Genomic DNA, 24,850 nt, shown 5'->3' on the forward strand with positions numbered 1-24,850 from the left:
CAGTTGGGCCGAACGGCCTGTTTCTGTGCTGTGTTACTCTATGACTCAAAGATCCCCACCATCCGGGCCATGCCATCTTCTTGCAGCAGGTACAGAATCCTGAAGCCCCACACCATCAGGTTCTGGTCGCCCCCATTACAGGAAGGATGGGGAGGCTTTGGAGAGGGTGCAGAAGACGTTCACCAGGATGCTGCCTGGATTAGAGGGCATGAGCTATAAGGAGAGGTTGGATAAACTTGGGTTAATTTCGCTGGAGCGTGGGAGACTGAGGGGAGACCTGAAAGGAATTTATAAAATTATGAGAGCCAGCACCTTTCTCCCAGGGTGGAAACGTCTGTTACTAGAGGGCATGCATTTAAGGTGAGAGGGGGAAAGTTTAAAGGAGATGTGTGGGGCAAGTTTTTTTTACACAGAGAGTGGTGGGTGCCTGGAATGTGCTGCCAGGGGTGGGGGTGGAGGCAGATACAATAAGAGGCATTTAAGAGGCTCTTAGATAGGCAAATGGATGTGCAGGGAATGGAGGGAGATGTATCGGCAGAAGGGACTAGTTTAGTTCGGCCTTTAATTGCTAGTTTAATTAGTTTGGCTCAACATTGTGGGCTGAAGGGCCTGTTCCTGTGCTGTACCTATGATCTATGTTCTAACAGTGACTTCCCTTCAACCATTCGGTTCTTGAACCCACCGGCAGAATCCTAATCACTACCTCAGTACAGCAACACTGGGACCACTTTGCACTGCAATGGACTTTTTTTTGTTCTAATTGTGTTCTTTCTTGTAAAGAATGTGCATAACATGCTTAGTTTACATTTTTTGGTGAATGTTGTGTATCTGTGATACTGCTGCAAGTTTCTCATTCCACCTGACAATATTTTGTCATTGCATGTGACAATAATTGTATATGACAAAAGCAATCATTGCATTTGACCATAAGCTTGGCTTTATAGTTCTCTGCTGCCTGACCCACTGGGGTCTTCCAGCAGCCCGTTATATTGCTGTGATTGGGACTGACATCCAATAGTCTGGAAAGGCACAAGGTGCCAGATTGTGGGAGTCTAACCCAATGAGAAAGAATCATAGAACGTAGAACAGTACAGCACAATACAGGCCCTTCGGCCCACAATGTTGTGCCATCCTTTAAACCTCACCTAAGACTATCTAACCCCTTCCTCCCACATATCCCTCCACATGCTTATCTAGCAATCTCTTGAGTAAAGCCCTAGCTCCCTTAGTCTCTCCTCATAATGCATACTCTCTAAACCAGGCAGCATCCTGGTAAATCTCCTCTGCACCCTTTCCAATGCTTCCACATCCTTCCTATAAAGAGTTAAGGAAAATCCCACTTCCATCCGTTTATCCCGCCTTGTTTGTGAGCTCAAGTACACGTGAGGCCGAAGCGGACTAATAGATTCCTTAAAACATGAGGAAGTGGGTGGTCCTATCGACTGCCAGAGACAGGGAGGTGAGTGCCGGGCTGCCTGTCTTTTCGCTTCCCTTCGCCTGATCCCTCCCAAATTTTCATCCAGTCCGACCACGGTGGGGAGTCAAGAATGGGTCCTGCTCTCCACGGCCTGGAGAGACTGTGTAACGGATCACTGTGAGCAGCCTTAGAGCGTCTGGGAGAACCTGGATCAGCCAAGAAGTTCTTCGGGAAGCGGCGCTGGGAAGTGAGTGTCTTTATTTTCCGGGGGTGGGGGGGGGGGGGGGGGGTGTAGGGGTAATGACGTTTGTGAAATCCTAAACTTGTTTTCCCTAGAAAAAAAGATTTAAACGGGCTCCTTTTGCTTTTAATCTGTAAATTGTTCAGAATTTCACTATTAAAGGAAAACTTCCTTTAAAAAAGTTTGCAAACATTTTAAAACGAATAAAACTTTTAACCCACAACTTGCAAAGATTTAAACATTAAAAACGGGGAGAAGAGAATCTGTCACGTTGTAAGGTTTAAGAAGTTTGGTAACTTTTGCAAACTTAAACTTGCAACATTACCACTTCTCTTATTTCTGCAGACTTATAAGAAATTGCAACATAAACCATTTCTCTCCCTATTTTTGCAAACTTTTAAAACTTGTAACAAAACCATTTCCCTATTTTTGCAAACTTTTAAAAATTCGCAACATGACCATTTCCCTATGTTTGCAAACATTTAAAATTTATAACGTAACTATTACTCTCATTTTTTGCAAACTTTTAAACATTTGCAACATGACATTTCTCTCCCTATATTTGCACTTTAAAAAATTTGCAACATGACCATTTCTCTTCGCAAACTTGCAACATAATAATTTATTTTTGCAAATTTTTTTATAAAGAATTTGCAACATGACGGTTTCTCTCCCTGTTTTGAGTGTGACTCCGGCTGTCTAATCTGTGCAAGCTGCCTCAACGTCTGACGTTGGTCTCAAAACTTTTTGCAAAGTTTTTGAAAACTTTTTTAACGAGTGGCTTTTGTTCCCCCCCTTCTCTCTCTCTCTTCTCCCCCCCCTTCTCTCTCTCTCTTCTCCCCCCCCTTCTCTCTCTCTCTTCTCCCCCCCCTTCTCTCTCTCTCTTCTCCCCCCTTCTCTCTCTCTCTTCTCCCCCCCTTCTCTCTCTCTCTTCTCCCCCCCTTCTCTCTCTCTCTTCTCCCCCCCTTCTCTCTCTCTCTTCTCCCCCCCTTCTCTCTCTCTCTTCTCCCCCCCTTCTCTCTCTCTCTTCTCCCCCCCCTTCTCTCTCTCTCTTCTCCCCCCCCTTCTCTCTCTCTCTTCTCCCCCCCCTTCTCTCTCTCTCTTCTCCCCCCCCTTCTCTCTCTCTCTTCTCCCCCCCCTTCTCTCTCTCTCTTCTCCCCCCCCTTCTCTCTCTCTCTTCTCCCCCCCTTCTCTCTCTCTCTTCTCCCCCCCCTTCTCTCTCTCTCTCTTCTCCCCCCCCTTCTCTCTCTCTCTTCTCCCCCCCCCTTCTCTCCCTCTCTTCTCCCCCCCCCTTCTCTCTCTCTCTTCTCCCCCCCCCTTCTCTCTCTCTCTTCTCCCCCCCCTTCTCTCTCTCTCTTCTCCCCCCCCTTCTCTCTCTCTCTTCTCCCCCCCCTTCTCTCTCTCTCTTCTCCCCCCCCCTTCTCTCTCTCTCTTCTCCCCCCCCTTCTCTCTCTCTCTTCTCCCCCCCCCTTCTCTCTCTCTCTTCTCCCCCCCCTTCTCTCTCTCTCTTCTCCCCCCCCTTCTCTCTCTCTCTTCTCCCCCCCCTTCTCTCTCTCTCTTCTCCCCCCCCTTCTCTCTCTCTCTTCTCCCCCCCCCCTTCTCTCTCTCTCTTCTCCCCCCCCCTTCTCTCTCTCTCTTCTCCCCCCCCCTTCTCTCTCTCTCTTCTCCCCCCCCCTTCTCTCTCTCTCTTCTCCCCCCCCCCTTCTCTCTCTCTCTTCTCCCCCCCCCCCCTTCTCTCTCTCTCTTCTCCCCCCCCCCCTTCTCTCTCTCTCTTCTCCCCCCCCCCTTCTCTCTCTCTCTTCTTCCCCCCCCCCCCCCCTCCCGTTCCTGGATGCGGAGCAGTTCCTCGCTCCTCACCAGCCCCTTCTCTCACTGGTGAATGAGCTGTCCGCTGAGCCGCTACCCTGGCGTCGTATGTTCTCCTCTCGACGTTCGTCCGCCGTCCGGAGACTGTGGAGGAACCGCTGCGTGGCGGCCGGGCAGAATGAGGAGCCGCCGGCCTCGCTGAAGCCGATCACCCACTCGCTGTTCAAGAGGCTGCGGGACGACCAGTTGGAGCTGCTGGCTCGGGCGGTGGAAGCCGGGGGAGCCGAGGAGCGCATCGGCTGCGTCTTCCTGCCCCGGGGCGAGGTGAACTGCTGGCCCCAGGTGCTGACCTGCAAACTCTTCCGCTGGCCCGACCTGAAGCACCCGCACCAGCTCAAGCGCCTGTGCATCTGCGAGTGTTCGCGGAGGGCGGCGGAGGAGGCGGGTGTAGTGTGCTGCAACCCCTACCACTTCGGCCGGCTGTGTGAACCAGGTGGGTCCGGGAGGGGGTCCCGCCGCCCTGGCTCCGGGAGAGATTCCCCGCTGAGTTCCTCCAGCACCTTGTGTGTTGCGACACATTCCAGCGTCTGCAGATTTGTGTGTGTGTGTGTGTGTGTCTCTCTCCACCCCCCGCCAGGCCCTTCGGCCCGCCGCGCCCCTGCTTGCCCCCTTGTCACCTGCATCCCGCCTCTGGAGGAGCCCAGCGGGTTCACCTCTGGGTGTTGGGGCACGGGGACAGGCCCTTCGGCCCACCGTGTCTGTGCTGAACACGATGCCCGAGTTAAACTGAATCTCTTCTGCCCGCGGGCGGTCATATAGGACACTACAGCACAGTACAGGCCCTTCGGCCCACGATGTTGTTCCTACATTTTATCCTGCTCTAAGATCTATCAAACCCTTCCTTCCCACATAGCCCCCTTCGTTCCCCACGGGCAGTCCCTATCCCTTCATTACCTGTGCACACTCCCTATCTCTCCGTTCCCTGCAAATTCACGTGTCTCACAGCCTCTTAAACCCCCCTATCGTATCTGCCTCCACCCCCACCCCTGGTAGCACATTCCAGACATCCGCTGCTCTCTGTGTAAGAAAACTTGCCCCGCACATGTCCTTTAAACTCTTTCTCTCCCCCCCCCCCACCTTAAATGCATACCCTCTAGTACTCTACGTTTCAACCCTGTGGGGAAAATGATTCTGACTGCCTACCCTATCTATGCCTCTCGTAGATCTATAAACTTCTTGGGATAAAACCCCTTGCAGTCAGCACTAGCTGTCATAGTCAGTCATACAGCGCAGAAACAGGCCCTTTGGCCCATTGTGTCCATGCCGACCTTTTTTTGTGAGTGTAATTCACCAGCCCCCACATTGTGGGGTAGGAGGAGGCCATTCTTTCCATGCTGACTTCCTGTGAAGGAATCCTATCCATCCTGCCCCTAGTGCTCTCCACTGCTGCCCTGTTTATAAGGAGGAGGAATTCTCTCTGCTATCTGGGTGGCACAGTGGGTAGTGCCGCTGCCTCTCAGCGCTGGAGACCCGGGTTCGATCCCAACCTTCGCTGCTGAGTGTGGAGTTCACATGTCCTCCCTGTGACTGTGTGGGTGTATGTGCTACAGTTCTCAGGAGGATCGGTGTGGCCTCTGATCCATCCAACAGCCCAAGAAGAGTTTTAATTGTTTCCACAAGATGGGATCAATGTTCATGTGAAATATTTGGAAAGTTTGCTAAATCTCTATCACGGTAGTGTAGCGGTTAGTGGAATGCTTTACAGTGCCAGCGACCCGGGTTCAATTCTGGCTGCTGTCTGTAAGGAGCTTGTACGTTCTCCCCGTGTGTCTGTGTGGGTTTCCTCCGGGTGCTCCAGTTTCCTCCCACATTCCAAAAGACGTACGGGTTAGGAAGTTGTGGGCATGCTATGTTGGCGCCGGCAGCATGGTGACACTTGCGGGCTGTCCCCCCCCCCCCCCCCCACCCACAGAACACTCGACGTAAAAGATACATTTCACTGTGTTTCGATGTACATGTGACTAATAAAGATATCTTATCAAACCTTAGTTAACCACACTTGGAGTATTGTGTACAGTTCTGGTCACCCTCCTGTAATCGGGATTCTTGAAGCACTTGGGGTTCAGAGAAGATTACAATGATGATACCAGATATTGGAAGATATAAAGACTGGGTCTCCTCTTTTGACAAAGGTTTGAAGAGAGCCCTATAACGAAGATTTTGCAGTGGATAGAGAGTGAACGTGACGCCTTTAGCAAAAGTGGGAACGAGAGGCTGCTGGGTTAAGATGGTCTCCGAGAATCCAGTAGTAAATGCAGAAGGAACTCTGTGGTGAAGATGTGGAACTTGCTCCCACAGGGATTGGTTGAGGCAGATAGTGAAGGTGCATTGGAGGTGAGGGTGGATGTTGGGTAGAAGATGTTGGGTGGATGTTGATGGATTTAGAAGGGTCAGAAATGTTGGCGTGGAGAAGTGACATCAGGTCTCTTGTCTCTGTGATGGCCACAACATTGTAATTCCATGTGCTGATCCGTGCTCTGAGTTCATCACCCTTATTCTTAACACTTCTTGCATTAAAGGAAACTCATTTCAACCCATCCAACTGACTTCTGTACACATCACATCTACTTCCACACCAACTGATCCATCTGAGCAGGCACAGCAGTGTAGCGGTTAGCGTAACGTTATTACAGTGCCAGCAACCCGGGTTCGATTCTGGCCGCTGTCCGTAAGGAGTTTATACGTTCTCCCCGTGTCTGCCTGGATTTCCTCCCACGTTCCAAAGATGTACCGGTTAGGAAGTTGTGGGCGTGCTGTGTTGGCGCTGGAAGTGTGGCGACACTTGCGGGCTGCCTCCCAGAACACTCTACGCAAAAAGATGCATTTCACTGTGTTTCGATGTACATGTGACTAATAAAGAAATCTTATCTTATGTGCACACGTACAGGTACAATGAAAAACTTGCTTGCAGCAGCATCCCAGGCACGTAGGTACAGACAACACACAGAACATACATTATACAACACAGTGAAGGAAAGAAAGACTGCAAAAACAAGACCTTAGTGCAAAAAAACACAATCAGAGACAAGTCCACAGCAGTGCAAGAGGAGGTCTGTAGTGTCCTGTTGCTGAGGTAGGGTTAGGGTTGTGCAGGTTGGTTCAAAAACCTGATGGTTGTAGGGAAGTAGCTGTTCCTGAACCTGGTGGTGTGGGACTTCTGTACCTCCTGCAGCAAGAAGAGGGCACGGCCCGGATGGCGGGGATCCTTGATGATAGTTGCTGCCGCCTTGAGGCAGCACCTCCTGTAGATGCCGTCAGTGGTGGGGAGGGCTGTGTCCAGTACTCTGTGCAGCCTCTTGTGTTGGAATTGCCGTACCAGACCGTGATGCAACCAGTCGGGATACTGGTGCAGTGGTAGAAGTTTGTTGGTATTTAGTCAAGTGGCAAATCTCCTTAAGCAGCTAAGAATGTAGAGGCGCTGGCAAACCTTCTTTGTGATTTGGCCAAATAACCTTTTATCTTTTCTCTGCTGTCTTCTAACCACTCCCCCCAGCCCCATGACTGAAAGTCTATGCCCATCGTCACTGCCACATTGGCATGTAATTGAAGCATCTGTTATTGAGGGCAATGTCTCCAATTGGCCAGTATCAAGCCACCAAAAGTTACAATGACTGGACGATTAGCTTTAGTGATGTTGGTTGGAGGGTTAACATTTGCCAGAGGTGACTCTGTTCTGACACCAGCCATGGGATCTTTATAAGATAAGATTTACTTCTCAGTCAAATGTACATCGAAACACACGGTGAAATGCGTCTCTCTGCGTTACTGAGAATGTGCTGAGGGAGCAGCTGCAAGTGTCGCCACTCTTCTGGCGCCAAGATAGCATGCCCACAACTTCCTAACCTGTACGTCTTGTTTTTTGGAATGTGGGAGAAAGCCGGAGCACCCGGAGGAAACCCACGCAGACACGGGAGAAAGTACAAACTCCTTACAGACAGCAGCCGGAATTGAACTTGGGTCGCTGGCGCTGTAATAGTGTCATGCTAACCGCTATACTGCTGTGATGGCCACCCAGGAGAGTACAGTAAAGCTTCAATAATAGCACTGAAGATGTTGCAGGCTGTTGGATGTTATAGCTGGTACACAGTAGTATGAAACGTTTACTGGTGACCCCAGAGGGTTTGAAGGGAGCATAGTGAACAACACCTGATGGGCTAACTGCTAAAGCACTGATTTCTGAGAAGTTAGACAGCAGGTTTTTGGACTTTCGCTACGTGAGGAACTGTAATTCAAAAGGTGGGACAATCTGCAGTGTAGCAATCCCTCTGGAATGCTGAAGAATTGGCCTGGATTTCTGTGATCGGGTCCCTGGAGTGTGGGCTCAAACCCGCGATCCCATTTGGGGACGGCCCAGTGGCTCAACTGGTAGAGCTGCTGCCTCACGGCTCCAGAGACCCGGGTTCGATCCCGACCTGGCACTGTGTGTGTGTAGAGTTTGCACATTCTCCCTGTGACAGCGTGGGTTTCCCCCTGGGTGCTCCGGTTCCCTCCCGCATCCCAACGACGTGCGGGGTCGGTGGGGTTAATTGGCCCCCGGTGTGTGGGTGAGGGGTAGAATCTGGGGGGGAGTAGTTGGGAGGATAAAATGGGGTTCGGTGTAAATGGGTGGTTGGTGGTCGGCACAGACTCAATGGGCCGGAGGGCCTGTTTCCGCTTGGGGAGGAATTTAGACAGGCAGGGGAGGGAAGTAGACCAAGTGTAAAATTGTGGCCGGCACGGACTCGAAGGGCCTGTGTCTCTGGGGAACCTGGGACTGCGAGGCAGCAGGGCTAACTGCTGCTCTGCCAAACCCTTCCTTGGGGTTGAGGGGCTCCAAGTTAACGTGGGATTTACCCAGCGAGGGGGGGGATAATTGCCCTGATCGCCCCTGAGCCGTGAGGTGGACTGGTTCCCTGTGGAATGCGTGGCTGCTGTTCCTGCCCTTGCAGGAATGGGGGTGGGGAGTGGTCACAGGGTCAGGACGTTTCCCCGATGGGGGAGATCTGTGCACAGCAAGGTCCCACGAATCTGCACCGGGTGCCGTAGTCGCAGGCCGAGACAAGCCTGTAGTCACAGCAGGATGACCCGGGATGTCCCGGGTCAGTTCCGCATTGGGCAGTTTATTTCCTGCAGCAGGAAACTGCTCTGCAGTCCGTTTGTCCGGTGCAATAAACAGGGAGTCTGATTGTTTCGGCAGCTCCTGCTCCTCCTTCCTCCCTACTCGGGGGCTCCTTGCTTGGCTGTGCCCAGGGCCAACAGCAGCAGGAACCTGCGTCTGCACTGACTGCCCTCTTTAAGACAGCCGGAAGCCCCGGGGAGGGGGTGTCCGAGGGGCAATAATTACTGTAGACTGATCTGAGGCCAATAATTAGACCGTCAACCACCCATTTACGCCCATCCCCATCTCATTCTCCCCACTTTCCCATCAAACCCCCCCCTGAGATTCTACCCCCTTGCCCACACACTTCAGGGGCAATGGACCCACTGACCCTGCATGTTTTTGGGATCCAGGAGGACCAGAAAACATGAGGCAGTTTTTTTTCCCCAGGGTGGAAATGCCTAATGCTAGAGGGTATGTATTTAAGGTGGGGAGGGGCCAAGTTCAAAGGAGATGTGCGGGGCAAGTTTTTTTTACACAGAGAGCGGTGGGTGCCTGGAATGTGCTGCCGGGGTGGGGGTGGAGGCAGATATGATAGACGGGTTTAAGAGGCTCTTAGATAGTGGAGGGAGATGGACAGTGGGCAGGCAGAAGGGATTGTTTGGCATTTTAATTACATGGGCTGAAGGGCCTATTTCTGTGCTGAACTGGCAGAGAAGAGGAAATGAGGGGCTGGGATAAATCAGGCAGGCTTGAGTGCCGAGTGGCTTACTCTGTAGTGGTTAGCGTAACACTATTACAGCGCCAGCGACCCAGGTTCAATTCCGGCCGCTGTCTGTAAGGAGTTTGTACGTCCTCCCCGTGTCTGCGTGGCTTTCCTCCGGGTGCTCCGGTTTCCTCCCACATTCCAAAAGACGTACAGGTTAGGAAGTTGTGGGCATGCTATGTTGGCGCCAGAAGTGTGGCGACACTTACGGGCTGCCCCAGCACATTCTCAGTAACGCAGAAAGATGCATTTCACTGTGTTTTTCGATGTACATGTGACTAATAAATATCTTGTATGTTACACTGGAGACCAGGACAGGCTATTGGCGATGTTCACTCCTTGGAACTTGAAGCTCTCAACCCTCTCGACCTCGGCACCGTTGATGTAGACAGGAGCGTGTGCACTGTTTATTCCACCCCCCACCCCACCGCCTTCCTGAAGTCAATGACCCGCTCTTCTGTTTTGCTGACGTTGAGGGAAAGGTTGTTGTCGAGTTCGCAGACAGTACAAAGATTGGTGGGGAGTTGTGGATAGTGCAGAAGGTTGCCAAAGGATATAGCAGAATATAGATCAGTTGCAGATACGGGCGGAGAAATGGCAGATGGAGCTTAATCCGGCCAAGTGCGAGGTGTTGCACTTTGGGAGATCAAACGTAAAAGGAGAGCACACAGTTAATGGCAGGACTCTGAACAGACATGGAGCCATTACCCAGACCGGTACTGAGTTCCAAACCTTCCTCTGCTAGGATGTGGTGGAAATCCAGAACTTGCAGGCAGAAACCCCCATCACCTTGTCAATTAACCCCCCTGTAGGAGCACCTGACTTGCCTTGTCCCACACACTGGGCAGTGGGATTAAGGCAGGGAAGCCGCACTGACTGGTGCGGACTTGACAGCCTTATTCTGTGCTGAAGATTTAAAGACTTCTATCCTCTTAAGTAGACATGAGATCGCGCGGGGGAAACGTGCATACACAGCACCCGAGGTCAGGATTGAGCTCGGTTGCTGGAGCTATGAGGTGATGGCTCTGCCAGCCCTTGACTTGAAGTCTGAAAATTATGGTCTTTAAGTATGGGATAGACACTAATGAGAATCAGGTTTATTATCACTGACGTATGTCGTGAAATTTGTTGTTTTGCGGCAACTTATTTATTTGGCAACTTAAAAGTACAATACATAAAAGTTACTATAATTTGCCAAAATAAGAAGTGCAAAAAAGGAAAACAAGGTAGTGTTCATGGACCGTTCAGGAATCTGATGGCGGAGGGGAAGAAGCTGTTCCTGAATCGTTGAGTGTGGGTCTTCAGGCTCCTGTACCTCCTCCCCGATGGTAGTAATGAGAAGAGGGCATGTCCCGGGTGGTGAGGGTCCTTAGTGATGAATACTGTCCTCTTGGGGCACTGCCTCTTGAAGATGTCCTCGACGGCGGGGAGGGTTGTGGCTGTGATGGAGCTACAACCCTCTGCAGCCTCCAATCCTGCACATTGGAGCCTCCATACCAGGCAGTAATGTAACCAGTCAGAATGCTCTCCACCGTACATCTGTAGAAATTTGCAAGAGTTTTTGGTGACATACCAAATGTCCTCAAACTCCTAATGAAGTACAGCCGCTGACGTGCCTTCTTCGTGACTGCATCAATGTGTTAGATCCTCTGAGATGTTGACACCCAGGAACTTGAAACTGCTTGCCCTTTCCACCGCTGACCCCTCAGTGAGGACTGGTGTGTGTTCTCCCGACTCGCCCTCCCTGAAGTCCACAATCAATTCCTTGGTCTTGCTGACGCTGAGCGCGAGGTTGTTGTTGCGACACCACTCAAACAGATGATCTACTTCACTCCTCTAGGCCTCCTCAGCGCCATCTGAGATTCTGCCAACAACAGTGGTGTCATTGGTGAATTTATGGATGGCGTTTGAGCTGTGCCCAGCCACACAGTCATGAGCGTAGAGAGAATTAAGGGGAGATAACTTTACTCTGAAGCAGTAGAGGTGAATGACAAGTATGAGGAGTAAACTGCAGAATGCATGTCGGAGAGGACAGCAAGGGTATGAGGCAGAGATGGTTGTATGGAGCCCATCTGCCAGCAAGGACGTTCCATCCCTGTTGTTTATCTATTTCTAAATGAGGGCAATTTCCCCTTGTATGACCACAGCACAGAGCAAACCCAACAGCGGATAACCCTGTGGGACGATCATTGGGCTGCCAGTCTTGTGCCTGTGTGCAGTCCTAGGTGGGCATGTGCCAGGTTGGCACACGGAGATGGCTTCAGCCAGTCGGCACTGAGGGCGTCCACACCTAACCCAGGAGTGCCTTGTGGATGGGCCTTGGTGATCGAGGTGTCCACAACTCTGACACCTCTCATGCAAACCATACAAGCACAGGAACAGGCCCTTTTGGCCCACCATGTCAATGGTACCCATTGCACATCCACATTAATCCCATTTACCTGAATTGGGTGTGTATCCTTCTGTGCCTTGGCCCACCACACGTAACATAGTTATGGACAATCAAATTCGAATCCCACCTTGGCAGCTAGGGAATTTAAATTCAAGTACTTAATTCTTGAATTTTTTTTTTCAGAAAAGGCTAGTCTTGGGAATGACAGCCATGAAATCAGAATTGTTGCAAAACCAATTTGAATCACGTACAGCACAGAAACAGGCCCTTCGGCCCAACCAGTCCATGCCAACCGAGATTCCCATCTAAGCTAGTCCCATTTGCCTGCGTTTGGCCCATATCCTCCTTAAACCTTTCCTATCTGTGTACCTGTCCAAGTGTCTTTTAAATGTTGTTAATGTACCTGCCTCAACCACTTCCTCTGACAGCTCATTCCATATAGGGGGTGAAAAAGTTGCCCCTCAAGTTCCTATTAAATCTCTCCCCTTAAACCTATGCCCTCTAGTTTTTGATTCCCCAACACTGGGGAAAAAGATGGTGCACATTCACCCTATCTATGCCCCTCATTATTTTATACACTTCTATAAGGTCACTCCTCATTGTCCTACGTTCCAATGAATAAAGTCCCAATCTGCTCAACCTCTCTCCATAACTCAGTCCCTCGAGTCCCGGCAACATCCTCCTAAATCTCCTCTGCTCTTTCCAGAGTAATAGCATCTTTCCTATAGCAGGGTGACCAAAACTGAACACAATTTTCCATATGTGGCCTCACCAACTTCTTGAGTCTGCTAATGTTATTTTTAAGGAAGGAATTCTGCTGACCTTAGCTGATCTGGCCGATTTAGATAAGTCCAGACCCACCAGTGGAATGGTGATGGACAACAAATGCTGGCGTTCACATCTTGTGGATAAGTTTACTAAAACTGGATAGAAATTGTGTATGGGAATGCCACAGTTTTTATTGGTCAAATCCTTTTTTACGCAGTGCTGTTGCTTTGTAATGTTTCACAGCACATAAAGCAATGTGATTAAATACAAAAGCCTGAAAGCACGTACCACCAGGCTCAAGGACAGCTTCTATCCCGCTGTTATAAGACTATTGAATGTTCCGCTAGTACGATAAGATGGACTCCTGACCTCACAATCTACCTCATTGTGGCCCTTGCACCTTATTGTCTGGCTGCACTGCACTTTCTCTGTAACTGTAACACTTTATTCTGCATTCTGTTATTGCTTTTCCCTTGTACTACCTCAAAGTCAAAGTCGAGTTTATTGTTGTATGCACACGTACTTGTGTGCACAGGTGCAGTGGAAAACTTACTTGCAGCAGCATCACAGGCACAGAGCATCATGTAAGCGGCATTCATTAAACATAAGTTGCACACAATTTTTACAAGAAAGAACACAATTAGAACAAGACAAAAGTCCATTTTAATGCAAAGTGGTCCCAGTGTTGCTGTACTGAGGCAGTGATTAGGGTTGTGCTGGTTGGCTCAAGAACTGAATAGTTGTTCCCGAACCTGGTGGTGTGGGGACTTCAGGCTTCTGTACCTCCTGCCCGATGGGAGCTGTGAGAAGATGGCATGGCCAGGATGGTGGGCCATATGATACATTGATGGGGTGAAATGCATTGGATGGTATGCAGAACAAAGTTTTACATGTGACAATAATAAACCAATTCACCAATTTATCAGATAACCTGGTGTTAGTTGAGTGAGTAACCAGGTATTGGTTTATTATTGTCACTTGTACCGAGGTACAGTGAAAAGCTTGTCTTACAAACCGATCGTACAGGTCAATTCATTACACAGTGCAGTTACATTGAGTCAGTACAGAGTGCATTGATGTAGTACAGGTAAAAACAATAACACTACAGAGTAAAGTGCCACAGCTACAGAGAGTGCAGAGAAATAAGGTGCAAGGTCACAACAAGGTAGATCATGACGTCATAGTCCATCTCATTGTATAAGGTAACCATTAAATGGTCTTATCACAGTGGGGTAGAAGCTGTCCTTAAGTCTGGTGGTACGTGCCCTCAGGCTCCTGTATCTTCTACCCGATGGAAGAGGAGAGAAGAGAGAATGACCCAGGTGGGTGGGGTCTTTGATTATGCTGGCTGCTTCACCAAGACAACGAGAGGTAAAGTCAGAGTCCACGGAGGGGAGGCTGGTGTCTGTAATGCGCTGGGCTGTGTCCACAACTCTCTGCAGTTTCTTGCAGTTGGTAAAACTACTTGGATCTTCCAAAGCAACAACCAATCTACTGGAGGAACTCAGCAGTTCCTCCAGGAGATTGTTGCTCCAGATTCTTGTGTCTCCGGGTCTTCCAAAGGTGTCTTTTCCATTGATGTTTAACCTCTGGCTTGAAGGACAGCACACCACCGTCTCAGTCTTGAGCTTAAGCAGGTCAGTCCAAACTTCGTTGTGTGCTTCGCCTCTGGAGTTGTGTTGGCACTGTTGCCTGCTCTTTGCAATACTCAATAAAAAAAAAACCATTCTGGGAAATGTGCCAGGCTGCTTTTCCAAGACTTTTGGAATTTGCAACTGGTGCCAGCCTTTGCTGTTTGGAGATCAACTTGTGCATTTTTCTTGACTGTGTTTTTCCGGTGTTGAGGTTGGGACTGCTTTGCATACCACAACCTTGCCAGTGGACTGTTCTGAAAGGAGTGGATGTCATTCATTCATTGTATTCGGATGTGGGCTGGGTTGGGTGGCGGTTTGAGGCAGTCCACTCCTTCTGCTGCCTACATGGGACCTCTGTGTTGTCCTGATGCACGGCCTCTATGTACTCAATCCCATCCTGAATGCTCCTTCTCCACTTGGGTGATCACGGGTCACAGATTCCAAGAGGTCGCTGAGGATGTTGCAATTCTTCATGGAGGCTCCTTGAATCTCTGGAAATCTCTGGGTTTTGAATAGTGCGTTTGTTTTTGGGAGTCTGGTGTAGGATGTGAGAATAACAACACTAGGTGCAATCAGTCGACCTGGGAGAGGATGCTGACTTCGGCTTACTTATTCTTCCAGTGAATTTGGGGTGATTTTGTGGAGACAATCTCTTGGTACTGGTTTATTACTGTCATTTGTACTGAGGTACAGTGGAAAAACTTGTCTTGTAAGTACAGATCAATTAATTATACAGTGCATTGAGGTAGTACAGGGTAAAAACAATAACAGAATACAGAGTAAAGTGTCACAGCTACAGGGAAGTGCATTGCAGGTAGACAATAAGGTGCAAGGTCACAACAAGGTAGATTGTGAGGTCAAGAGTCCATCTCATTGTATAAGGGAACCGTTCAATAGTCGTATCACAGTGGGGTAGAAGCTGTCCTTGAGCCTCAGGCTCCTGTATCTTTTCCCTGATGGGAGAGGGGAGAAGAGAGAATGTCCCGGGTGGGTGGGGTCTTTGATTATGCTGGCTGCTTCGCCAGGGCAGCGAGAGGTATAGACAGAGTCCATGGAGGGGAGGCTGGTTTCTGCGATGTGCTGGGTTCGGTGACGTCTTTAGATCTAGGTCTCTGAAGCGCTTATAGAGAACTCCATTATCCTCACTGCTTCACAGAGGGTAATGAGTCAAGTCGATGATGACCTGGAGTTCTCTGTATGTGCTTCAGGACGTTATTGTGCTAATAGTGAGATTTATTAATGGAGTGTCGGAGGCTGACGGGCAACCTGAGAGAAGTTTATAATATTATGAAAGACATCGATTCTGACTGTCTACTCTTATCTTTCTCCCCAGGGTAGAAATGTCAAGTAATAGAAGACATGCATTGAAGGTGGGAGGGGTAGGATTTGTGTAAGATATCTTTATTGGTCACATGTACATGGAAACACACAGTGAAATGCATCTTTTGCGTATAGTGTTCTGGGGGCAGCCCATAAGTGTCTCCACGCTTCTGGCGCCAACATAGCACGCCCACAACTTCCTGACCCGTACGTCTTTGGAATGTGGGAGGAAACCGGAGGACCCGGAGGAAACCCACGCAGACACACGGGGAGAACGTACAAACCCCTTACAGACAGTGGACGGAATTGAACCCGGGTCGCTGGTGCTGTAATAGCGTTACGCTAACTGCTGCACTACCGTGCCTTAAAGGAGATGTCTGTGGCCTTTGTTTTTTTTACACAGAGAGTGGTGGGTGCCTGGAACAAGCTGCCAGGGGTAGTGGTGGAAGCAGATACGATAGTGGCATTTAAGGGGCTGTTAGATGCACACATATGGATGGAGATGTGGCATTTAAGGGGCTGTTAGATGCACACATATGGATGGAGATGGATCAAATGCAGGCAGAAGAGATTTAGTTTAATTTGGCATTGTATTCGACACAGACATCGAGGGCTGAAGGGCCTGTTCCTGTGCTGTACTGTTCCATGTTCAGTCATAAAATTGGTATTGGTTTATTATTGTCACTTGTACGGAGGTACAGTGGAAAAACTTGTTTTGCATACCAATCATACAGGTCAATTTGTACTGCTACAAGAGAGCATTCGGCCCATTGGGGCTAGTACAACAATCCCAACAACCCCTACTCCTTTCCCCTCAACCCTACAGGTTGCTCCCTCTAGTGCTGACCTTTTTGAACGTGATCATTGTCTCTGCTCTCCTCCGGTTTCCTGACCCACGTAGGCAATGGGAGCTGCTGTTTAAATTGGGCAGCACAGTGGTGCAGAAAGTGCACTGTAAAGTCATTTTCAAAGCGTAACTTTTGATTGCTAAAATTATACCTATAATAAGAACATAGGAGTGGGACCAGAAGAACAGATGCTTTACCACAGTGGTGTGTGCTCAGTGCCAGAGACCCAGGTTCAATCCTGACCTTGGGGGCCCTGTCTGTGTGGAGTGTGCACATTCTCCCTGTGATCGTGTAGGTTCCCACCACATCCCAATGACATGCGGGTTGATAAGATTTCTTTATTAGTCACGTACATCGAAACACACAGTGAAATGCATCTTTTGCGCGAAGTGTTCTGGGGGCAGCCCGCAAGTGTTGCCATGCTTCCGGTGCCAACATAGCACGCCCACAACTTAATTAGGTTAATTGGCTGCTGTAAATTGCCCCTAGTTTGTAGGTGAGTGGTAAAATCTGGGGGGGAGGGGGGGGGAATAAAAAACTGAACTAATGTAGGATTAGTGTAAATGGGTGGTTGACAGTTAGCACAGACTCGGTGGGCAGAAGGGCCTGTTTCTGTGCTGTATCTTTCTACGATTCAATGGCTGGAATAATAAAATTGGGCTAATCTTCTAGCAGTAGGTTTGAGATATTGAAATGGTTAATTTCTAAGAAGTTTGAGATCCCATGACTTGCTTTGTGGTTTGAAAGATCTGCAGATTATGCCCAATTGTGTTAGTCTAGATGTCAATTTTGTCTAAAGTTGCTTAGACTTACTGTATGAACTGTTTGTACTCTCTGAAGTATGAGAGCTCTCCATTTCCAAATTAAAAGACCAACAAATGTTTTTTTTTCCAGAAACTCCTCCGCCACCTTACTCCAAGCTGTCTCCAAGCAAAAACCAGAACAACATTGATGGCAAGTTTACACCTGGCTGCCTTTGCTTGTTACGTGAGCCTTTGGTGTTGAGGTTCCCCGTGTAATTTTGTCTGTATCTGCAAATCTCAAGTTTTTTTTACACAGTGGTGGGTGCGTGGAATGCACTGCCAGCAGAGGTTGTGGGGGCAGATGTATTAGGGACATTTAAGAGACTCTTAGATAGACACATGATAGAGAAATGGGGGACCATGTGGGAGGGAAGGGTTAGATAGATCTTAGAGCAGGATAAAATGTCGGCACAACATTGTGGGCTGAAGGGCCTGTACTGTGCTGTAATGTTCTGTGTTCTAAATGGAGGTCCCTAGAACCTGCTCAATCAACTTGGTATCCTGACCAATTGATATCCCAGATGTACACCCTCCTCCGTGTCCCTTAGCAGTTGATGAATCTATTGATCAGATTTTTAATCATTACCAATTGACTTGACATCAATTGTCACTTGTAGAAGGGAGTTCCAAATTTTCCCCTTGTGGTAGAAGAGTTTCCAAACTTCATGTCTGAAATCTGCTGACTAAAGTTTGGGATTCTGTCCTCCCAGTGGCACAGCGGGTAGAGCCACTGCCTCACGGCTCCAGAGTCCTGGGTTCAGTCCCGACCTCCGGCGCTCTGTGTGCGTGGAGTTTGCGCATTCTCCCTGTGACCGTGTGGGTCGTTTCCCACCCCCCCCGGGCTCCGGTTCCCTCCCACATCCCAAAGATGTGCCGGGTCACTGGGTTAGTTGGCCGCTGTAAACTGCTCCCCTCCCCAGTGTGTTTGTAAATGGTGGCTTATGGGGGTAGTAGATGGGAATGCGGGGAGAATAAAATGGACATGAGTGTAAAAACATAGAAAACCTACAGCACAATTCAGGCCCTTCGGCCCACAAAGCTGTGCTGAACATGTCCCTACCCTAGAAATTACTAGGCTTACCCCCAGCCCTCTATTTTTCTCAGCCCCATGTATCTATCCAAAAGTCTCTTAAGACCCTATCGTATCCACCTCCACCTCCGTTGCCGGCAGCCCATTCCACACACTCACCACTCTCTAATTAAAAAAAAAACCTACCCCGACATCTCCTCTACCTACTTCCCAGCACCTTAAACCTGGCAACCATTTCAGCCCTGGGGAAAAGCCTCTGACTATCCACCCGATCAATGCCTCTCATCATCTTATACACCTCTATCAGGTCACCCCTCATCCTCTGTCGCTCCAAGGAGAAAAGGCCGAGTTCCCTCAACCTCCTTTCATAAGGCATGCTCTGCTTTCCAGGCAGCATCCTTGTATATCTCCTCTGCACCCACTCTATGGCTTCCACATCCTTCCTGTAGTGAGGCGACCAGAACTGAACATAGTACTCCAAGTGGGGTCTGACCAGGGTCCTACATAGCTGCAGCATTACCTCTCAGCTAGGATTCGTCATCAGGGACTTGGTGGTCTGAAGGGCCCATTTCCATATTGCAAGACTATGAGTCTGTGACTTCCCAACCAGTGAAACTAGGCTCTCTATCCACCTGTCAGTTCTCCCAGATACATTTTAAACGTTCGTCAAATCTCCTTGTCGCTCCCAATTCCAGGGATACGTTTTACATTACTTGGGAGTCCCCCTTTCTTGCAAGTCGCTCAGCACTGCTTCTGCTACAAGGCTGGTACCTCCTGCCTGAGGTCTGGCATTCAGAACTGCACGGTGCACTGGATGTGGTTTGAAGAAGACTGTGTACCCCTGATTTGTGTATTTCCGACCTCCCAGATGTTTAAGTCGGGACTGCGTTAGTCTTCAGATTATTTTCAGTATTGAGTGCAGATCAATTGGCAATCCATACACCAGCCTAGACGCCCCCTCCCTCCACCGGCGCACAGGGGCTGCAGTGTGCACCATCTACATAGTGCTCTTGCCCAGGCTACTCCCTCAGCATCTCCCAAACCTACCACCTCTCCCGCCAAGGGCAGCGGGTGCAGGGGAGCACCACCACCCACAGGTTCCCCCTCCACTGTCCCGACTTGGAATTATGCTGGCTCCCCACCTGCATTTGATCCTGACATCTGATGCTGTCAACGTACCCGGTGCGATCTCGCCTTCACTGTGGCTTTACCCAATTCCTCTTGAGGGCCACAATGGAAATTGCCTCCACCTCGTCTGGAAGGAGCGTGCCCCAGACTCCAACCTGTGTAAATAACCAGGTTGCAGTATTTAAAATAAAAATCTTAAAATCTGTTACGTCAAACTAGAAAGAGTGCAGAAAAGATTTCCCAGGATGTTGCCTGGACTTGGGTGCCTGAGTTACAAGGAGAGGTTGCGTAGACTGGGATTTTATTCCCTGGAACGTAGGAGATTGGGGAGGGGTGTGACCTAATGGAGGTATATAAGATCATGAGGGGCATAGACAGGGTGAAAGCGCTTTGCCCTCTTGTTTTTAAGCACCCCCTCCCTGGGAAAAAGACAGAGGTTTAAGATCGGAGGCGAGAGATTTGAAAGGGACATCAGGGACAGCTTCTTCACACAATGGGCACATGAGCAACGTTTAAAAGCCATCTAGATGAGTACATGGATAGGAGGGGTTTCGAGGGCTATGTGCCAAACACGGGCAGATGGGACTAGCTCGCTGGGCAACACAGTCGGCATGGATGAGTTGGGCTGATGGGCCTGTTTTTGTGCTGTGTGACTCTTAAAACTTTGCAGTTTGTGGAAATCTGAAAATGCTGGAAACACTCAGCAGGTCAGGCAGTGTCTGTGGAGCGAGAAGTGGTTAAGGTTGAAGCTTGGAACGTAAAGGATGTTTGATCTGAAATGGTAAATGATTCCCCTTCACCGATGCTGCCTGACCCGTGAGTGCTTCCATCACTCGAGAGTTGTACTATATGGAAACAGGCCCTTTGGCCCATTGTGTGTATGATAGCCATCTGTACTAATCCCATTTGCCATCATTTGGCCCATATCCTTGTAGGCCTTGGCAGTTCGAGTGCTCCTCTAGATACTAAAATGTTGTGAGTCTGTCTCCACCATCCCTTCAGGCAGTAAGTTCCAGATTCCAACCATCTTCTGAAAAGAATCTTTGAGTCATACAGCACGGAAACAGGCCCTTCAGCCCAACTCGTCCATGCCGACCACAGTGGCTTCCTGTGCGAGTCCCATTTGCCTGCGTTTGGCCCATATCCCTCTAAACCTTTCCTATCCAGGTACCTGTCCAAATGCCTTTTAATCTTTGCAATTGTACCCACTTCTATACCAGTTCCTCTGGCAGCTCGTTCCATATACCCACCACCCTCTGGGGGAAAAGTTGCCCCTCAGGTCCCCTTTAAATCTCTCCCCTCTCACAAACCTGTGCCCTCTAGTTTTAGACTCCCCTACTCTGGGGAAAAGACTGTGACCATTACATCTTATCTATGCCTCTCATGATCTTGTAAACCTCTGTAAGGTCACCCCTCAGCCGCCTTCGCTCCAGGGAAAACAGTCCCAGTCTGTCCAGCTTCTCCTTATAACTCAAGCTCTCCAGTCCTGGGAACGTCCTTGTGAATGTTTCCTGCACCCTTTCTACTTTAATGACACCTTCCTACAGCTGGCTGACCAGAACTACACACAATACTCCAAGTGTGGTCTCACCAACATCTTGTAACAGCTGTAACATGATGTCCTAAATCTTGTACTCCATGCCCTGACCAATGAAGGCCGGCCTGCCAAACCTTCACCACCCTGAATACCTGTGTGGTCACTTTCAGGGAATCTTCCTCATTAAACCTCCTATCTCTTACCCTAAACGTAGCATTTGATGACTCTGGGCCTGTACTCGCTGGAGTTTAGAAGAATGGGAGAATTGGGGGTGGGTGGTGGGGGGATTCTCATTGAAACCTACTGACTAGTGAAAGGCCTGGATAGAGAGGATGTTTCCATCAGTAGGATACTCTAGGACCAGAGGGCACAGCCTCAGAATAAAAGGACATCCCTTTACAACAGAGATGAGGAGGAATCTCTTCCACCAGAGGGGTGGTGAATCTGTGGAATTCATTGCCACAGAGGGCGGTGGAGGCCAAGTCATTGGGTGTATTTAAAGTGGAGGTTGAAAGGTCCTTGATTACTAAGGGTTTCATAGGGAGAAGGCAGAATGGGGTTGAGAGGGAAAACGAAATCAGCCATGATCGAATGGTGGAGCAGACTCGATGGGCCGAATGATCTAATTCTGCTCCTATGTCTTATGGTCTGACATGTGTCCTCTGATTATACACATCTCTGCTAAGGGGAGAAGGTTTTCCACTGTCTGCCCTAATTATGCTCCTCTTAAATTTTATACACCTCCATCGTCTCCAAAGAAAATCCAGTCTCTACTGGTGGCTGAACTGCTCCGCCCCAAGATCCTGTTTCCCTCTGTAGTATTTTGTTTTTTAAAAAAAACATTTGTTTCTCAAGTCCAGTATCTTGCCCAGTCTAGCCTCAGTGACTCCAAATCCGCAGCACTGAGGTTGACGTGTTGTTCTAAGACATTCATCCAGTTCACGGGCCATAAATGCTGGATCTTGCCAGTGACATTTTCGTCAATGCGCACTCCTATTTTTAACTCTTGGCTTGTCCAAACGGGTTTTGCAGTTGTGAATGTTGTTGACTGATGTAAAATGTCTTCACCCCCCCCCCCCCATCCCCACCCCTTAGATTTCCTGGAACACAAATTAACTCATGATCACAGGGCGATTGAGCCTTCCAACAACACGAGTGAGATATGGCCAGGTAAGGACAAGAGTGCCAGTAATATCACTACAGTTGGGTGGGGCTACTGGTTCAATGTCTTGACTACGGGAGGGATGGGAGTGGGTGTAATGGTCTTGGGACCATATTTATGATGTATCGTTCCCCTTTGTTCTCACCATCTAAGCTGGTCCCATTTTCACGCAGCAACGCACACAAAATGCTGGAGGAACTCGGTGGGTCAGGCAGCATCTGTGGAAGGAAATGGACAGTTGACGTTTAGGGCCGAGACCCTTCAAGAAGAAGGGGTGGAGCACAAGTTGGTGGGTGATGGAGGGGGAAGGTAGGTGGGTCCACTTCCCTCCACAGAAGCTGCCTGACCCACTGAGTTCCTCCAGCATTTTGTGTGTGTTACTCCAGATTTCCAGCATCTGTCGTCTCTCTTGTGTCCCCATTTGCCCGTGTTTGGCCCGTATCCCTCTAAACCTTTCCTATCCATGTATCTGTTCAAGTTTGATACTTTCTCTTTGAGTCTTGTGTTCTGGTGGATACTATTAAAAGGGGAACTTCTTTAAAAATATTCATTCAAGGCATACGGGCTTAACAGGTTGAACCAGCATTTAATTGCCCTCCCCTAGCTGCCCTTGAGAAGGCGGTGGTGAGCTGCCTTCTTGAACCGCTGCAGTCCTTGAGGTGTGGGTGTACCCACAGTGCTGTCAGCGAAGGAGTTCCAGGATCTTGACTCAGCGATGGTGAAGCAACAGTGATATATTTCTGAGTTGGGACGGTGTGTGGCTCGGAGGGCAACTCCCAGGGGGTGGTGTTCCCCGTGCTTTTGCAGCCCTTGTCCTTCTAGCTGGTAGAGGTGGTGGGTTTGGAAGGTGCTGTCTGACGAGTCTTGGTGAGTTGCTGCAGTGCGTCCTGCAGATGGTACAAACCGCTGCTACTGTGCATCAGTGGTGCAGTGAGTGAATGGGGTGCCTATCGGGTGGGCTGCTGTGTCCTGGATGGTGTCGAGCTTCTCGAGTGTTGTTGAAGCGAACTCATCCAAGCAGGTGGAGAGGGCAGCTTCAACAACATTCGAGAGGTACTAACAGGAGCTGGTGGCAATGCTCAACAGGCTGGGCAGCTCCAGTGGGAAGGAAAACAGCCAAAGGGTTGAAGACTCTTTATCAGAGTTGCTTATTGAATGGCGTGACAGCTTCAGAAGTTTGCCACTTCTGATGAAGGAAATTCACTTGAAACATTCTCTCTCCCTCCTCTCTCTCTCTCTCTCTAGCTCTGTGTGTGTGTGTGTGTGTGTGTGTGTGTGTCTCTCTCTCTCTCTCTAGCGCGCTCTCCCTCTACAAATGCTGCCTGACTTACTGAGTGCTTGCAGCATCCTCTGCTTTTATTTCAGATTTCCAGCAGCTGCCGTTTGTATTTCATTTACCGTTAAAGTGAGGGTGTTTTCCAACAGCAGAAATGGAATGTGTTCTTGTGGGCCATAGATAACTGGGTTGGACACAGTTCCCTCTACACTGTCCCGTCACGTACACTCCTGGGGAGGGGCGGCACAGGTTACAGACACAGTAAAGCTTCCTCTAGACTCTAACACACTCCCAGGACTGGGCAGCAGGGGTTAGATACTGAGCAAAGCGAATGTTTGATATTTCTATCCTGGGAAAAAGATTCTGACTGTCTACCCTATCTGTGTGTCTCATAATTTTATAAACTTCTATCAGGTCTCCCCTCAGCCTCTGCTCCAGAGAAAACAACCCAAGTTTGTCCAACCTCTCCTTGTAGCACATGCCCTCTAATCCAGCCAGCATCCTGGTGAACCTCTTCTGCACGCTCTCCAAATCCTGTAGTGGATTAGCTCGCCGGGTAGCACAGTCGGCATGGATGAGCTGGGCTGAAGGGCCTGTGTCTGTGCTGTGTGACTCTATGACTAATCTAGAGCGGTCACTCTTACCGACGAAGACCTTCACCCTAACCCTTCCTGAGCTGGGTGAGAGGGGTGCCATTGGAGGAAAGCTGACGCGGTCTGTCGGATGTCGGTTTGGTTTCTGGCTGTGCAGAGCGAGAAGGAGAGCTATTGGGCTGAGTGATTTCCCCACTCCCACCTTCCCATTACCTCACTCCCATTTTCCCTGACAGTTCAGAGTTTTGAACGGAAGCGAGGGACTGTCTATTATTATCATGTGCTTGTTGTTAGACCACTTTTATCATGGGATGAAGTAAGTAAGGCTTGTTGGGTCTGTATTTGTCCTGTAACAATCTTGGATCGAGTGCAGGACACTGTCTTGATCTGTTTCCTGTTGCTATTTGGATAAATCAGTAAATAAACTCTTCCTCCTCCACCACCTCTCTCCCCACCCCCCCCCCCCCCCCCCAAAACCAGAAACTAAATCCATTCAAAAAAAAGTCCCCTCTTTTCCACTCCCTCCCCCCCGCCCCCCCACTCCAATACGTGGAGTTTTGACAGTTATTTTTGGACACCCTTCCCTCTGGACCCTGCCAGAGGAAATCAAAGCTAGCACAACAGCGGAGCACAATGTGCCTTGACGCACATTCTAAGGAACACTTTTTCAAAAAAAGAAGTTGTGCACTTGGCTGTGCTCCCAGGAGTAGTGCTTGGCTGCTTTCTGTTGTAGGTGGGGGAGCCCCATGACCACAACACAGCAGTCAGAATGTCTGGTCCCATTACTGCTGTGCTGTGCTCGCTCGCTGACCTTTACCACAGCCTTGCCCCTTCCATCTCCAGCTCCTGTCAGGACTAACTGATCCTAATCCTGATCCCCATTAACCTTCTCGTAACGCACGCAGTCTTTTTTTTCCCCCCAGGGTTGGGAATCAGGAATCAAAGAGTGCACAGGTTTAAGATGAGAGGGGAGAGATTTAATAGAAAACTGA

At 49.4% G+C, this 24,850-nt stretch overlaps 1 protein-coding gene across 1 annotated transcript in view; it reads left to right on the top strand.

Annotated features, from left to right (window-relative positions):
* Nucleotides 1-1,452: 1,452 nt before the first annotated feature.
* The window catches only part of LOC127587515 (mothers against decapentaplegic homolog 6-like), a 33,557-nt gene continuing 10,159 nt past the window's right edge, over nt 1,453-24,850 (top strand). Inside the window, exons 1-4 of the mRNA XM_052045906.1 lie at nt 1,453-1,664; nt 3,501-3,957; nt 17,224-17,283; nt 21,923-21,997. Of these exons, the coding sequence (XP_051901866.1) occupies nt 3,573-3,957; nt 17,224-17,283; nt 21,923-21,997 (520 nt within the window). The 5' untranslated portion in view covers nt 1,453-1,664; nt 3,501-3,572. The remainder of the gene's footprint in view (nt 1,665-3,500; nt 3,958-17,223; nt 17,284-21,922; nt 21,998-24,850) is intronic.

Source organism: Pristis pectinata, chromosome 40 (genome assembly GCF_009764475.1).
Source record: "Pristis pectinata isolate sPriPec2 chromosome 40, sPriPec2.1.pri, whole genome shotgun sequence".
Lineage (NCBI taxonomy): Eukaryota > Metazoa > Chordata > Chondrichthyes > Rhinopristiformes > Pristidae > Pristis > Pristis pectinata.